This window comes from Giraffa tippelskirchi, chromosome 4 (genome assembly GCF_054371585.1).
Source record: "Giraffa tippelskirchi isolate mGirTip1 chromosome 4, T2T-mGirTip1v1.2.pri, whole genome shotgun sequence".
In the NCBI taxonomy this organism is placed as follows: Eukaryota; Metazoa; Chordata; class Mammalia; order Artiodactyla; family Giraffidae; genus Giraffa; species Giraffa tippelskirchi.
In genome coordinates this window covers 62,298,961-62,313,324 of record NC_137278.1, presented here as the reverse complement: position 1 = coordinate 62,313,324, position 14,364 = coordinate 62,298,961, and the positions used below count along the sequence as shown (strand labels likewise).

The following is a 14,364-nucleotide window of genomic DNA, read 5'->3' as shown; positions in this document are numbered from 1 at the left end:
ACAGGATTTACTGTCATAGGCTAAATGTTTGTGCCCTCCTAAAATTTGCATGTTGAAATATAATTCCCAACGTGATGGTATTTGGAGGTGGAGGCTTTTAGAAGGTGACTGAGTCATGAACTCCTCAGCCTCAGAACTGTGGAAAATGCATTTTTGTTGTTTAAAACCACCTAGTCTATGGTATTCTATTACAGCAACAGGAAAGGGCTATGACACCAACACAAGTAGGCATATATAGGTATGGAAGAGAGGAGCCATGTATGACCCCTTAAGAATAATCTGTTGTGCCTGGTGCTGGAGCCTGGGGAGTGGATAGAAAACTGAACAAATTTAGAATGGGACACTTAATGCCCAAATAAATGTTTGGACAGGAAACAAATAACATGTTACTTATGTATCTTACAGAAATAAGAATGGATGTTACATTAATGAATGAGTATCTTAAAGGGCACAATTATTCTGCATACAGATTACTGAGTTTCTTTAAAAATGCTTTTATATCCACAACATGAAGTTTTTTTTAAGAATTGTCTTCTCATGCCATTTTTGATTTGTTGACATTTTGATAGGTGTAGGAAGTCCTAAAACTCTCTTCCATCAGTCATTAAAGGATCTTGACTTTCCTTTCAGTATTTGCATCCCAAGCAATTACTGACTTCGTACAGAAGATGTTGATGTATTGTTTAATAATTGCTTTCTGAGCATTTGTTTTGCCTACCCTAAAATATTATATTTTAGGAGGAGAAGAGGATGACAGAGGATGAGATGGTTGGATGACGTCACTGATTTGATGGACATGAGTTTGAGCAAGCTCCGGGTGTTAGTGATGGACAGAGAAGCCTGGCATGCTGCAGTCCATGGGGTCACAAAGTCAGACATGACTGAGAGATTGAACTGAACTAACTGAAAATATTATAAGCTATGAATCCTTATTATATATTAGAAAACAGCTTATTTTTCCTTCTTACTTAATTATCACCATAATCTTATAACCAATAACCTGACAAAGATCCTTTCCATGTCAAACTCTACTTAGGCTCACCTGAACTCTTTCCCAAATAGGCGTTCACTTTTGGACTTACATGTTTTCTCCATACTGTCCAATATCAGTGAGCATCTCACAATAGTCAGTTTAGCCAGCATCTCGCAGTCCTCCATTGGTGGATTCAGTTCCTCAGCTTCTACCATCCCACAGGTGATGTCTGATTATCCTGACCTGCCTTCTGCAAGAATTCTGTCAGCACTGTTTAGCAAGTACTCTCTTTACCCGCTGATATTTCCTCTTAGTAAATATCATGGCATCTGGCCCCATTACTACATGGCAAATAGAAGGGGAAAAGGTGGAAGTAGTGACAGATTCCCTATTCTTGGGCTCCAAAATTACTGTGGACAGTGACTGCAGCCATGAAATCAGATGGTTGCTTCTTAGCAGGAAAGCGATGACCAACATAGTGTGTTGTAAAGCAGAGACATTACTCTGCAGACAAAGGTCCATATAGTCAAGGCTGTCGTCCTCCCAGTGGTCACATATGGTTGTGAGAGCTGGACACCATAAAGAGGACAGAATTCCAAAGAATTGATGCCTTCTAACTGTGGTACTGAAGACTCCTGAAAATCCCTTGGACAGCAAAGAGATCAAACTAGTCAGTCTTAAGGGAGATTAACCCTGACTATTCACTGGAGAAGGCAATGGCACCCACTCCAGTTCTCTTGCCTGGAAAATCCCATGAACGAAGGAGCCTGGCGGGCTGCAGTCCATGGGGTCACTACGAGTTGGACACGACTGAGCGACTCCACTTTCACTTTTCACTTTCATGCCCTGGAGAAGGAAATGGCAACCTACTCCAGTACTCTTGCCTGGAGAATCCCAGGGACGGGGGAGCCTGGTGGGCTGCCGTCTATGGGGTCGCACAGAGTCGGACACGACTGACGCGACTTAGCAGCAGCAGCATTCACTGGAAGGACTGACACTGAAGCTGAAGCTCCAGTATTTTGGTCATCTGATGTGAACAGACTTATTGGAAAAGTCCCTGATGCTAGGAAAGATTGAGGGCAGAAGGAGAAGAGGGCAACAGAGGAGGAGATGGCTGGAAGGCATCACCAATGCAATGAACATGAACTTGGGCAAACTCCAGGGGATGGTGAGGGACAGTGAGGCTTGGCATGCTGCAGTCCATGGGGTCCGCCAAGAGTGGGACTCGACTGGGTGACTGAACAACTCTTTGCCCTTATATTTCCTCTTAGTAATTTTCTATCCACTGACCCCAACCTGTTCCTTGGCCATAAATTCCCACTTTTGTTTTCTGTCCATACTTGGAATTGAGCATAGCTCTTTCTCCTATTTCAAGAGTTCTTTTTCAAACTTTTAAACTTTTTATTTTGTATGGGGGTATAGCCAATTAACAAAGTTGTGGTAGTTTCAGGTGAACACCAAAAGGACTCAGTGATACATACACATGTATCCATTCTCAATGTTATAACGCTCTGTGCCAGCCTGGATGGGAGGGGAGACTCGAGGAGAATGGCTACATTCTATTGCAAGAGTTTTATTGCATTCTATTTATTGCATTTATTGCATTCTGTTGCAAGGAATAAAGTCTTCCTTATCATTTTAAGAAATGCCAGAATAATTTTAATTTAACAAATTTTATTAACCTAAATAGGGTTATTTCCACTTCCCAGACAAAAAAATTAGAAAATGTTTTTGAAGTTTTAAAGTAATTACGGTTGCCCCCGGACCTGGGCCCGGGCTAGGCTCCGCGGAACCCAGGCCGGCGTCTCCGCCCTGGGTGAGCGATGCGGGCCCAGGAGCAGAAAGTTAGCTTGGCCCTTACTGAGGGCCGCGCCCGCTCCGGGCCCGCCTCCCCGCGGGATTGGAGGCCCGCCGCCCCGCCCGGCCTCGCGAGGCCCAAGGGAGGCGCCGGGCAAGCCGAGCGCCTAGCAAGCCTTCCCTCGTCCCCGGGTGCTGGGAGTCGCGGCGAGACCCCGCACTTCCGCGTCCCGTCTGCCCTGCCCGCGCGGCGCCCCAGGCCGGGAAGCAGCTGCCGTCGGAGTGAGACGCCGGGCCCGGGCGGGTTCCCTGCTTCCGTGGTGGGTTCTGACTTTAAAAACTCAGCGCGAAATCTTGGCGCCCCTTCCCGACGCGTTTGCCCAAAACGCGGGGCGGGGGAGTTAGGCGAGAAAGGGGATTGGGTTTCTTTTTCCGCCGGCCTAGAGGGGCTTGAGGTAGGAAGTGAGGGTCCGGACGCCGGCGGGCTTCCGGTGGTTCGGGCCGGCCCTGGGCGTGGCAAGAAGTCGGGAGTTGGGTGGGCGGGAAGGTAAGGGGGTGTCTTGGACGGCCGAGGGGTCAGGCGGGCTGTGGGCTGCGCTCACCCGCCCCTGTCCCCGCCGTCACGGTCCGTCTCCGAGGCCGCCCCAAGCCTAGTCCCGGCTCGGGTTCAGGCCTCTGGGTACCGGTTTGACTCCGGAAACTCTTGTTAAGCCCTTTTTATCCTAGCGGGAAGGGCCCTGAAGCAGCAGGTACAAGCTTGTCTGGGACTGGCCTTGAGAGGAGGTTGGCGCTTCCTCCTGTGCCTTGAACTCTGGATCCATGCCGCGGGTGTTCATTGTATAGACAGTGTTCATTGTATAGACAGTCACCTTTCAGGCCTCAAGTTCTGGTGTCACGGACTTGCCCCAAACGGTTTTTATCTTCTTCATACTGATGGAGAATGTATGCCCTGCTGAAAAGTTGTTATCTGAAGACTTAAGGTTTTAAATCAGCAAATAATTGTTGGATACTAGTATTTAAAGTCAAGATACTGGTCAGTGTATATAAAGTGAAAGTGTCAGTCTTTCAATCGTGTGACTCTTTGCAACCCCATGGTATGTAGCCCACCAGTCTACCCTGTCCATGGGGCAAGAATATTGGAGTGGGTTTTCGTTCCCTTCTCCAGGGGATCTTCCTGACCCTGGGATCCAACCCAGGTCTCCTGCATTGGAGGCAGATTCTTTATTGTCTGAACCCCCAGAGAAGCCCCCAGTATAAAGTACTGGTCAGAACTTTTCCTTCTTTGGGGCACTGTTCATATGAATTCCCAGCTTCCTTTGTGTTGGAGTTAGAAGGACAAGTGAATATTGCTCTACCCAGGTGTTGCTGCTGAGTAAGATAGGGCATTGGGTTAATATAAGTGAAGCAGGGAAAGCCTACTGAAAGGAACAGAAACCTCCTTCAGAAGATGGATAGATCACACAATGAAGACTTTACTTTCATTTTGAAGGCGCTCACCAGGTTTAAAACCAATTCTTTGAAACTACTTAGAGGATTGCTGTTACCCTCACACTTGTCTCAGGCTTACATGCTGTGTGTGTATGTTTGTTTTTCCCTAAGAAATTTTCTAGTCCTACTCAAAAAACTCTAGTAAGATTCACTAACCTATGTACAATTATAGTTAATTGGTTAAAGTTGTGTGGCTATCCTATGGCGTCTCTACACTGTTGTTGGTAGTGCTGCATACATTTCTAAGGCAGGGCAGTTTTCACTTCAGTGATAATGGGGAAGGGACAGGGTAGCAAGAAGCAGAAAGAAGTTGAAACTGTAGTGTGTTAGCCTTACAACTGTGCGGTGGCCTAGTGCTCTGCTTAGTTCCACATCCATGAAAATCCTGGGCTTATTTAACCAGTATTTATTGAGCTGTGTCAGTTGCTGGGTTTGTTAATGATATACATTGCCGTTGTCCATGTTATCTCAGCCAAGAGCTGTATTTTTTTTCTAGTGACTGAAGAGCTTTTCATCTTTGACATTTAGCATTCTCAATGAAAGGAGTATTTTCATATATATGAAATTTATTTTCTCTTTGTAGTTGGAAATTAACTCATTTAAGGTGTATTCTGAATGATTAATAGATATTTTGACCCCCTAACTGAATTTTGGAAATGTTAAGTGAGGCTCAACAGGCTTTGTTTTTTTTAGTATCAGTGTCTCTTCGATTTCAATATTGTAATGTTGGTGAATCTCCAGTTTGAATATAATATGTGGGCTTTCCCAATCCCAGTTGACTTCAGAATCCTAATTTCTGGGAAGGTGCTCCATAGAAGACATTTTGAGAAATGTGTTTAAGTGGAGTTTTCTTTGTTGTTGTTTTTATTTTTAATCACAGTCTCACCCCTTCTGTCAACAGAAGTGATGCCACCAAGAAGAAAAGAGAAATACAAGCTTCCTATTCCACTTCCGGAAGGCACAGTCCTGGATGACATGGAAGGAAAACAGTGGGTGCTGGGCAAGCTGATTGGCTCTGGGGGATTTGGTTTGATATATTTAGGTAAAGTATAAATCACTAGATACTCTTATGTATGTGACTGTGACTTCTTAATATTTTGAAAATTGAAATAAAATAGAATTCATAAATGTAAGTAATATGAAGACAGATAGTGTTTAGTAGAATGTCTATACTAGGTTCAAGATATGACTGATCCTAGTCCCTTGCTGTCCGTGTCTTTCTAAATGACTCTTAGAAAGTCTTTTCAGAGCCCAGTTACACAGTCTGCCAGACAAATGGTTAATGTTCTGTTTTGAGAGTGTGTTTTCTTGGAAACATCGGTTTTTATAACTCAAGAGAACACAACTCGGTGATTCTGAACATTTCCCATTTGTGAATCTTAATCATTAATGCTGAAGTAGTGTAAGGTTCTGGTCATTTCTTCACTAGGTCTCACTAGAGAACTGGGCCTTAATACCCCAAGGCCATCTATTGCATAGAATGAATTAACTTCCTCTTGTACATCTAGATTAGTACTAGTTATGTGCTATCTTTAGGATAATTAACAGACACTTAAATATACTTTCTGTGTCTTTTGGTACAAGTAAGGAACCTGAGTTGAGTGTGTTTTTACACTATGTTAAAAAAATTTTAAATCACATCAACTTTAAAAGGATTATTCAGGCCTACCTTTTGTCTATAGTTTTAAGGATCAAGGGATATCCATTACAAGATGAGATTTAATGAATAAGATAAATATTAGTGATTAAAAACAAAATCCCCTCAAGGAGAAATTCTAAATATATTGGCTTATTACATCTGTGTCTGGAGGCGTTGAAAAAGTTGGTAAAAAAGCCTTCATTGGAAGAATCTTGGGTTCCTTATTAAACATTTTAAAGGGGAGGAAAGACATTTCCTCTGCCCTCCTAAGTTTAATAGCTGGGTTTATGAAATAAACTGATAGCAGGAAGATTAACAGGAGAAAAGGTATACAAATATATTAATTTTTTGATGTTATGTGCACAGTAAAATATTACAGGGGGAAAAATAGTTCAATAAATATCCTAAAGCATGGTAAGATTTGAGAGCTTACATGCCATCTTAATAAGGGAAGAGAAGAAGGGATATAGGCCACTTTAGGGACAGTACATGATTTTTAGGAGAGATTACTAGGCCTGTAGAAGAGTAGGTGGGGGCTGTGATAGTGTGTAACAAAATTTGGGAGTGATGTCAATTTCTAATCTCTTCTGTGATGAGTCAGTCTTTCCTGGTTAATGAAGCTCTCCTAGATGTAATTTAAAACAGTTGAGTTGTGTTTTTTGTTTTTTGGAGGGGGGAGGGGGAGCTCTGTCTTTAGCCAAATAAAGGGAGTTCAGAGAAAGCCTTTCCCTGCATTTGCTATTTTTCAAGTGCCTTCAGTTCAAAATAATCCTTTTGCCAAACAGGCATATTTTAGGGTGGCATATTCTGCCACCCTTCTCATGCAAACGTGTTTCATGGATCTTGAAGGATTAAGCTCCTCTTCAGATGAAGTTGAGTTTGTAGTATCAAATAAATGGGTGAAATACAGTGAATAAGTAACTTCTTATTAATCACCTGAGTGTCTAATCTAGTTGGGAAGATAGATAGATAGTGAAGTTGCTCAGTCGTGTCCGACTCTTTGCGACCCCATGGACTGTAGCCCACTAGGCTCCTCCGTCCATGGGATTTTCCAGGCAAGAATACTATAGAGTGGGTTGCCATTTCCTTCTCCAGGAGATCTTCCTGACCCAGTGTTCGAACCCGGGTCTCTGGCATTGTAAGCTGACGCTTTACTGTCTGAGCCACCAAGTTGGGAAGATAAGACCAACACAAAAGTATAGTGTGGGTTAGGTAAAGAACAGCTTCCCTACTTAAAGGGTTTGAACTTGCTTGAAAAATGTTAAGTACTAGATTTAGTGACACAGGCAACACTATTTAACATAAATGTAACGCAAGCCACATATGGAATGTAAAATTGTCTAGGAGCCGCATTAAGAAAAACAGGTGAAATTTATTTAAATAATATGTATTATTTAATGTGATATATCTAAAGTATAATTCTAACACATTATCAATATTAAAAAAGGGAAATATTTCACTTCTTTAGTTAAATGGGTCTAGTCCCATTTCAGGGGCTCAATAACTGCCTATAGGTAGTGGCTACCATGTTGAATGTTGCAGATAAAGACCCTGAGAGGACTTGGCATCTACAGAGAGTATATTCTTTGAAGAATAATTGTTGGTTGAAACTCTGAATTGATAAATTCTCTTGTATAGATGAGCGTTAAGATCTCTGGTATATTTTCTTGACTCAAGGTCAGAGAAATGGAGTTGAGTAAGTTATTTCTGATGTGGCTGAACTGTAGCCTTGGATTGTACAGCTTATCAGTTATTCTAATGTTTGAATCATTTTGAGTAATTTCAAAGAACTACAGAAAAGTATTGATTGTGCTAGTCGTATTTCTTTTCTCTTTTTAAATGTAAATATTATATGTGTTAATATGTATTTAAATTTTAGAGTATGTTTAAAGTTGAATTATGTGTGTGTATGCATACATATATGTGTACACATGCTACTTGTATGGTTCCTGTTGTGAAAAAACAATTTAGGCATGTGGAATTAGAAATTTAGGCTTAGTCATGTGATTTATTTGCCCCTATTCAAATATAGAAAAAACCTTGCTTCTTTCAATCTAAGTACTGTACATATTTTTTACTTAATTTTTCTCAATAATATTTAGTTTGCAACAATTTTCAAGATTTCATAATTATGAAGTACCCCCTACTATCTGAATTTTAGAACCTGGATCCTGGATATATGAGCAAATGCCTATGACTGGGGTGAGATTTTAAAGAAATGTTTAGCTATTTTGAGGAAAAGTTGTGTGTTGCAAATGTTGTTATTGTTCTATCAAAAGTGGCACTCATAAATTATAATCTCAGCTTTTCAGTGAGATGCTGTCAGCAATAACTTTGTTAAAATTAGTTTTTACTTATTATTTTCAAGCTGAGAAAATCCTTATGAAATTATGTCATGTTTTTGCATTTTAGCATGGTTCTCATCACTTCTTATATAAATGAAGTAGCCAGCCAGTTCAGGTTTCCCTAAAACCTTTGTGTCCAGCTACATTGTTAAGCCTTCTATTTTCCAGATATGCTTTCAGCAGACACTTCATCAGCATTTGTCACGTAAGGCTGAGAAGAGACTGACCGCCCTGACTGACTCATATGTGCATGTACAACTGTCCTGTAGTTTTGAGAGCAATAGCCAAAGCCTTTCAGTAGTCAGCAAGAAGTAAAGGGGAAGGGGCAGAGATGTTTTGTATTTACTCTCAACTTGGAGAAATAATGTTCCAGTAGCAGTAACAGAAATAGTAATAAGAGGGAAAAGAAAGTCTGAACATAAAACAAAGTTCTACCTTTGCATTTGAAAAGAGAGGAGGGGAAAAGGAAGAAAGGAAACTGTTTCAGGGAGTGGGAAAGCTTGCAGGAACCTCAGGATCAAATAAGTGAAAAGAAAATTCTAAAACTTCAGGAGACAGAACTAAGAGTCTGAATTTTACTTTAGTGCTAGGTATAACACAGAACCAAGCAAACTGGAGAATTTCATAAATCACAGCTTAAGATTTTGATCTGAGCCTTTTGTGAGCTGAGTGACTTTCACCTATTCAGGAATCTTTGTTTCTATCCTCTAGTATTAAGGTAATAATACTTGGAATAATTAAGGTAATATTTTTAAAGAACTTGGAACTTGATAAGCAGTTCACTGTAATTGATATATTTATTTAGAACTTCCCATTCTCAGTGATAGCTGAACTCTTAAATTCGGTGTCTGGTGCTCAGATGAGCATGGTGACTAAGACCTGTATGGGAGGGTTTTTCCATTTGTCCTCCCATGGACTGTGATGGGCTTAGCTACTAAATTCTGTATAACTGAGAAACAGAATGTCAGTGGAAGCCTGACGTCGTACTTGCCAAAGTGTACGTTTTTCCCATTTCAATTTGCAGTAGTAGCCGTGATGACATAGTGAAAAGTTCTCATGTAAGCTGTATCTTATGTTTCAGATATGAAAGGTACTATGTTTCAGAATTAGTCAAAAATCTAGAAAAACAGAATTATAGATAATAAACTTTAGCCAAATTCCTTTAAAGTCTTCTCATATGGCTTTCCCAGGTGGCTCAGTGGTAACGAATCTGCCTACCAATGCAGGAGAGGTGGGTTTGACCCCTGAGTTGGCAAGATCCCCTGGAGGAGGAAGTAACAAATGATAGAATGATTTATCTGTAGAAGTTTTATTTTTTAGAATTTGAGCATAGCCATGACCATTTAGCATCTTTGGAATATTAAGCACAGGCTATATGTTTACCAGTTATTTGCCTCAGAGGTTGAGACTGAAGTTGGGCTACTTAACCCACACAAGCCAGTTTGCTTTATTTTTTTCCATAATTATAAATGTCACCCTTAACTCCAGCCTGTAATCTTAAAGATAACACTCTTAGTCATAAAAACTGAGACAAATTAACCATAAAATCTGTATATGCTTTATTGACAGTAAATCAAGAGCATTATATTTTATAAATAATGTTATAACTAAAATTCTTGAAGCATTAAGATCAATCATTTATTCATGGATAAGTGTTTAGAGTTCAAGTGACTGCCATACATTTCTTTGGTAATCCTCTCAGATTAGCTCAATTTTGTTCTTTAGAAACAGAAGAAATCTTTGTGGGGTGGGGCAGAGAGAAGATAGAGTAACTGGGAGTTGTAGATATTGTCAAAGTTTAACTCACTTATCGATGAAGAAATAGACATATCTAAATAGAAAAAAGTTTTTATGTGTGGTTTTTATTTATTGTATTTTCTTGTTTGGTGGCTCATTGGTAAGGAATCTGCCTTCCAGTGTGGGAGATGCTATTTTGATCCCTGGGTCGGGAAGATCCCCTGGAGAAGGAAATTGCAGCCCACTCCAGTATTCTTGCCTGGGAAATCCCATGGGCAGAGGAGCCTAGCAGGCTATAGTCCATGGGGTCGCAAAGAGTCAGACACGACTTAGTGACTAAACAATAACAACTTTCTAGTCAGCTAGAATGGATTGATTTTTAAGGTATGCACAGAGTAATGTTCTGAAGAGCCTAATGATAATGCTAGCAACAAAATAAAGTTACTAAAACATATATTGCTTCATAATATATTGCTGTGTTAAATGTTATTTTGGCAGTGTTTTGTAGAGAAGACTTTGAGATAAGCAGTTAATCTGACCTAACAATGCTGCTGCTGCTAAGTCACTTCAGTCATGTCCAACTCTGTGCGACCCCATAGACGGCATTTCTTGATTCTCCAGGCAAGAACACTAGAGTGGGTTATCATTTCCTCCTCCAATGCATGAAAGTGAAAAGTGAAAGTGAAGTCGCTCAGTCATGTCCGACTCTCAGCGACCCCCTGGACTGCAGCCTACCAGGCCCTCCATCCATGGGATTTTCCAGGCAAGAGTACTGGAGTGGGTTGCCATTGCCTTCTCCCCCCACCACAATAGTTACTAGGAAATTTTGCAGATGATACCCTGGAGGTGAGAAGAAGGAAATAAATATGAAATAAGGATAACTTGTACTAGAAACTGAAGGTTTAAGAGGTAATAGTTGGTATAATCTCAAGAGAGGAAAAGATTGCTTGGGATTTTGTGAATTTAATGAATGTGTTGTACCTTTCATAAGAATTTAAAGTTCCTAGAAGTGGTATTTTAATTTTGTATGTGTTGACCATTGGCTGTTAATTTTGAATTTTAAAAGCACAGTGTTCATTTACTTACGAGCTAAGAAATCTAAATACCTGCAAAAGTTTGGATTCTTTGTGTAAAAAGGAAGCATTCTCCTAAGGTTTACTTAGTCTTTGCTTGTCTTTTTCATTTTTGTAAATGTCTGATCTTTTTAACATATTTTATATTATGGGTCTTCATTTTCAGCATTCTACTGTCCAAACTCTTTTGCCTTAAGGGAAGATTTACAAACTGCTCTGTTCTTCAATAATTTATGCATTATGTCTCTTCCACTGCACCTGTTACTATCTTACAATGGTTTCGGTGGTCAAGGTTTTTAAATTTGAAGCCTATCGCTATAGGGAATTTTCTTCTTCATGAAATGAGTTCACCTCTATTGCCACACAATAAAAAAAAAAACTCTCAATTTTCGGGAGCTTCTGGCTTCCTCATGAAATATGAATGGAGTTTAGCTTCTGAAGTGTTTTAGGCTTTTTTATTTAGGTATGGAAGAAGAGTAGGAAGTAGTCTTCTTTTAAGAAACAGGAATATCTATGTTTATAAAAGAGAAGAAAATTAAGAAACTCTAAAGCTCTAAATAGGAGTATTCACTAGAAATTAGCTATTTGGAAGATGAAAATCTGTTCACCCTCCTCACTTAACAATGATTCAAAAATGTTCATGGATCTTATACTGCTTACATACGTATGGTTTTGCAATTCGTGCATCTTCAGAATGTTTGTCCCTATAACTCCATTACACGAACTGAGTACATTATGCAGTTTTCTACATGAAAGGGCATTTTAAGAGGAAGGACATAAAACTCAGCAATTATTTCAAGAAAATTTTTGAAGGTTTCCATTGTTTCTTTTAAAAGGGAAAAACAAAGTCTTCCGGACTTCATTTAGTCAGGAAGACTTTCCTTTAACATCTCCAATCAAGTAATCCTTGAGGGAAAAGATTCCGTAGAAAGATATCAATTGAAGGCCAGAAACATCTACAGATGCAGTGTGATCCTAGGCAATGAGGCATGTGGCCCTTCATTGGCATTATATGATAACAGGAGGATCTTCTGGCAGAAGAGCTGACTTTTGCTGCGTTCTGCATGCTGCCCCTCCAAGCCCATCTTTGATTGGCACCTATGCCCTATTGAAACTGGCATCACACCTTCTGAATGGGCACAGTGCCAGCCAAGCAGATGGGTATGGGCAAAAGCATGCCAGAAACCCAGTATGTGCATCAAGTTTAAGTATCAGGGGCCCAAACTCCCATCCAGGGATATAAAAACTGCAGTCTGTTGAGAGCTTTTTGTGCTTAAGGTTAAAGGACATGCCATTTCTACTCCAGCTTAGAGGTTGATTAATTTTGAAAGTCAAACAGGAGCTCCTGTGGCAGTGTCAAGCAAAATTCTATCTTTGGTGAATGAGAATTACTACTTCATGTAGGGAAGAGAAAAGTATTGTAATGAAGTTTCCAATGAGAGTTACTCTCTTGCAAGTGCCTCCAGCACTTAAGCAGCATGCATTCAGTGGAGATGAATATTTCTGTTCTCCAGCAGAGCCAGGTGCATTCAAAGCCAGATCTTCAACCTGCTGCAGTAAAGAACCCTAAATTTAGAAAGGGCAGGTAAAGTTTGGAAGAACTCCTTGGTGGCAGCTCTCACCATGAGCTGATGAGGCTTCACAAAAATGTATAAAGGAGATGAAGGAAAAACTCCAAATTAAAAACCTTCCGATTACTTCAGTCTGAAACAGAAAGATCTTTAATAAAGGGAAAAGTTTAGTCCTTTCTCTAAATGCAGAAATTTTTTTGAATTTTATATCAATAAAAAGTTAGTTTACCAAAACGTTAGAACCGACTTAATGCATGAGTAACAAAGCTTCCTATTCTAACATTTATTTCATTGCATGTCTATCATGTATATAAACTTCACTTCTTGAATAATGGATTTTGCATAAAATTGAGTTCTAAATATCATATTCCTTATGATCGTCTCACACCAGCTACAGAACTGGGCAAAAATTTTAAAAAAAAGGGCATCATTCCTTGTGATCACTTTAATCGTATTCTCTAAATGCTCTTAAATTTACAAGAATGCCTATAAGACCAGCTGTGGCCAAGAGAAGCTTTTTGTAATCGCCTTATAGCCATTGCTTTTTCTTTTCCACTGTGTAAACTTTATCTATGGAGCAGATTCCATGAGACCATTGTGAATACTTCAACGTATTCAAAACATATAACTGCCACAAATTAAACTACTAAAACTAAAGCTGGTGCATTGTAACTGCCAAGTAAAGCTGGCACGTCCCTCCGTCAGACTGCGGGAGAGTATGCCATACAGTCCTCAGAAAACACAATTCATCCAGAAGCACTCTTGTCACTTGCTCTGATATTAAACCAGAGAAAGTGACATTAATTAAAGAAGTGACATGAGCCAACAAAAGCAATGAAATTCTAAGCTTTGGCTCATGTGCAGACCTTACTCCAACTTGCTCTGCTTAGGTATCATGGCCATTTAAGAGGAATATGGCTACTTCCCTTCTCCTCCTCCTCTCATCTTTCCATTCGGAAACATCATTTTCAGGCAACTAAAATTTCATACCCAGGGTTGCCCTAGCCAGTTGGTACACTGCAGGGTTTCCTAAAATAGTCGTGTGGTGGCATGTGATGCATTTACTGCAGTTGGTAACTGCATGAGATGAACAACTAGGGACAGAGGAGAGTTGGTCTTACAAAAAGGCGAACAGCAGCCGAATTGAGCAGAGTCCATAGATTCAGTAGACTGAGAGCTAGGGGAGTCTGTTGCTAGGATCACTGGTGGAAACAAATGGTGGCTGGTAGGCCTTATGAAAATTCTGACATGCTAACAAGGCAAGCAGGGGAGTAGCCACAACTTTTCTTGCTTGCTCTTTGTTCCTTTCTGTAATGTGTTCTTTCGCAGTGGTTATCTTGTTTCCTATGATTGCCATTTCTATACTGTTTATGCTATGCTATGCTAAGTCGCTTCAGTCGTGTCCGACTCTGTGCAACCCCATAGACGGCAGCTCACCAGGCTCCGCCGTCCCTAGGATTCTCCAGGCAAGAATACTGGAGTGGGTTGCCATTTCTTTCTCCAGTGCATGAAAGGGAAAAGTGAAAGTGAAGTCGCTCAGTCGTGTCCGATTCTTAGCGATCCCATGGACTGTAGCCTACCAGGCTCCTCCGTCCATGGGATTTTCCAGGCAAGAGTACTGGAGTGGGGTGCCATTGCCTTTTACCCTCCACCAATACTAGATTATAAACTCTTTGTAGGCCTTCTCTCAGAGTGCTTCGACAAGGCCTGATATGTAACGGCTTAAAAACTGATTGGTTAA

General features: G+C 40.4%; 1 protein-coding gene across 10 annotated transcripts in view; it reads left to right on the top strand.

The window, feature by feature from the left end:
• The first annotated feature begins 2,903 nt into the window (after positions 1–2,903).
• VRK2 (VRK serine/threonine kinase 2) overlaps positions 2,904–14,364 on the top strand; it is a 95,295-nt gene continuing 83,834 nt past the window's right edge. For 5 of the 10 annotated variants that reach the window (XM_081589451.1, XM_081589446.1, XM_081589454.1 and 2 more), the window contains exons 1-2: positions 2,904–3,090; positions 5,160–5,300. In XM_081589451.1, coding sequence (XP_081445577.1) covers positions 5,165–5,300 — 136 coding nt within the window. In that variant the 5' untranslated portion in view covers positions 2,904–3,090; positions 5,160–5,164. Of the gene's footprint in view, positions 3,091–5,138; positions 5,301–14,364 lie in introns of all 10 variants that reach the window. The other 5 variants (XM_081589453.1, XM_081589450.1, XM_081589456.1 and 2 more) reach the window with 2 other exon arrangements.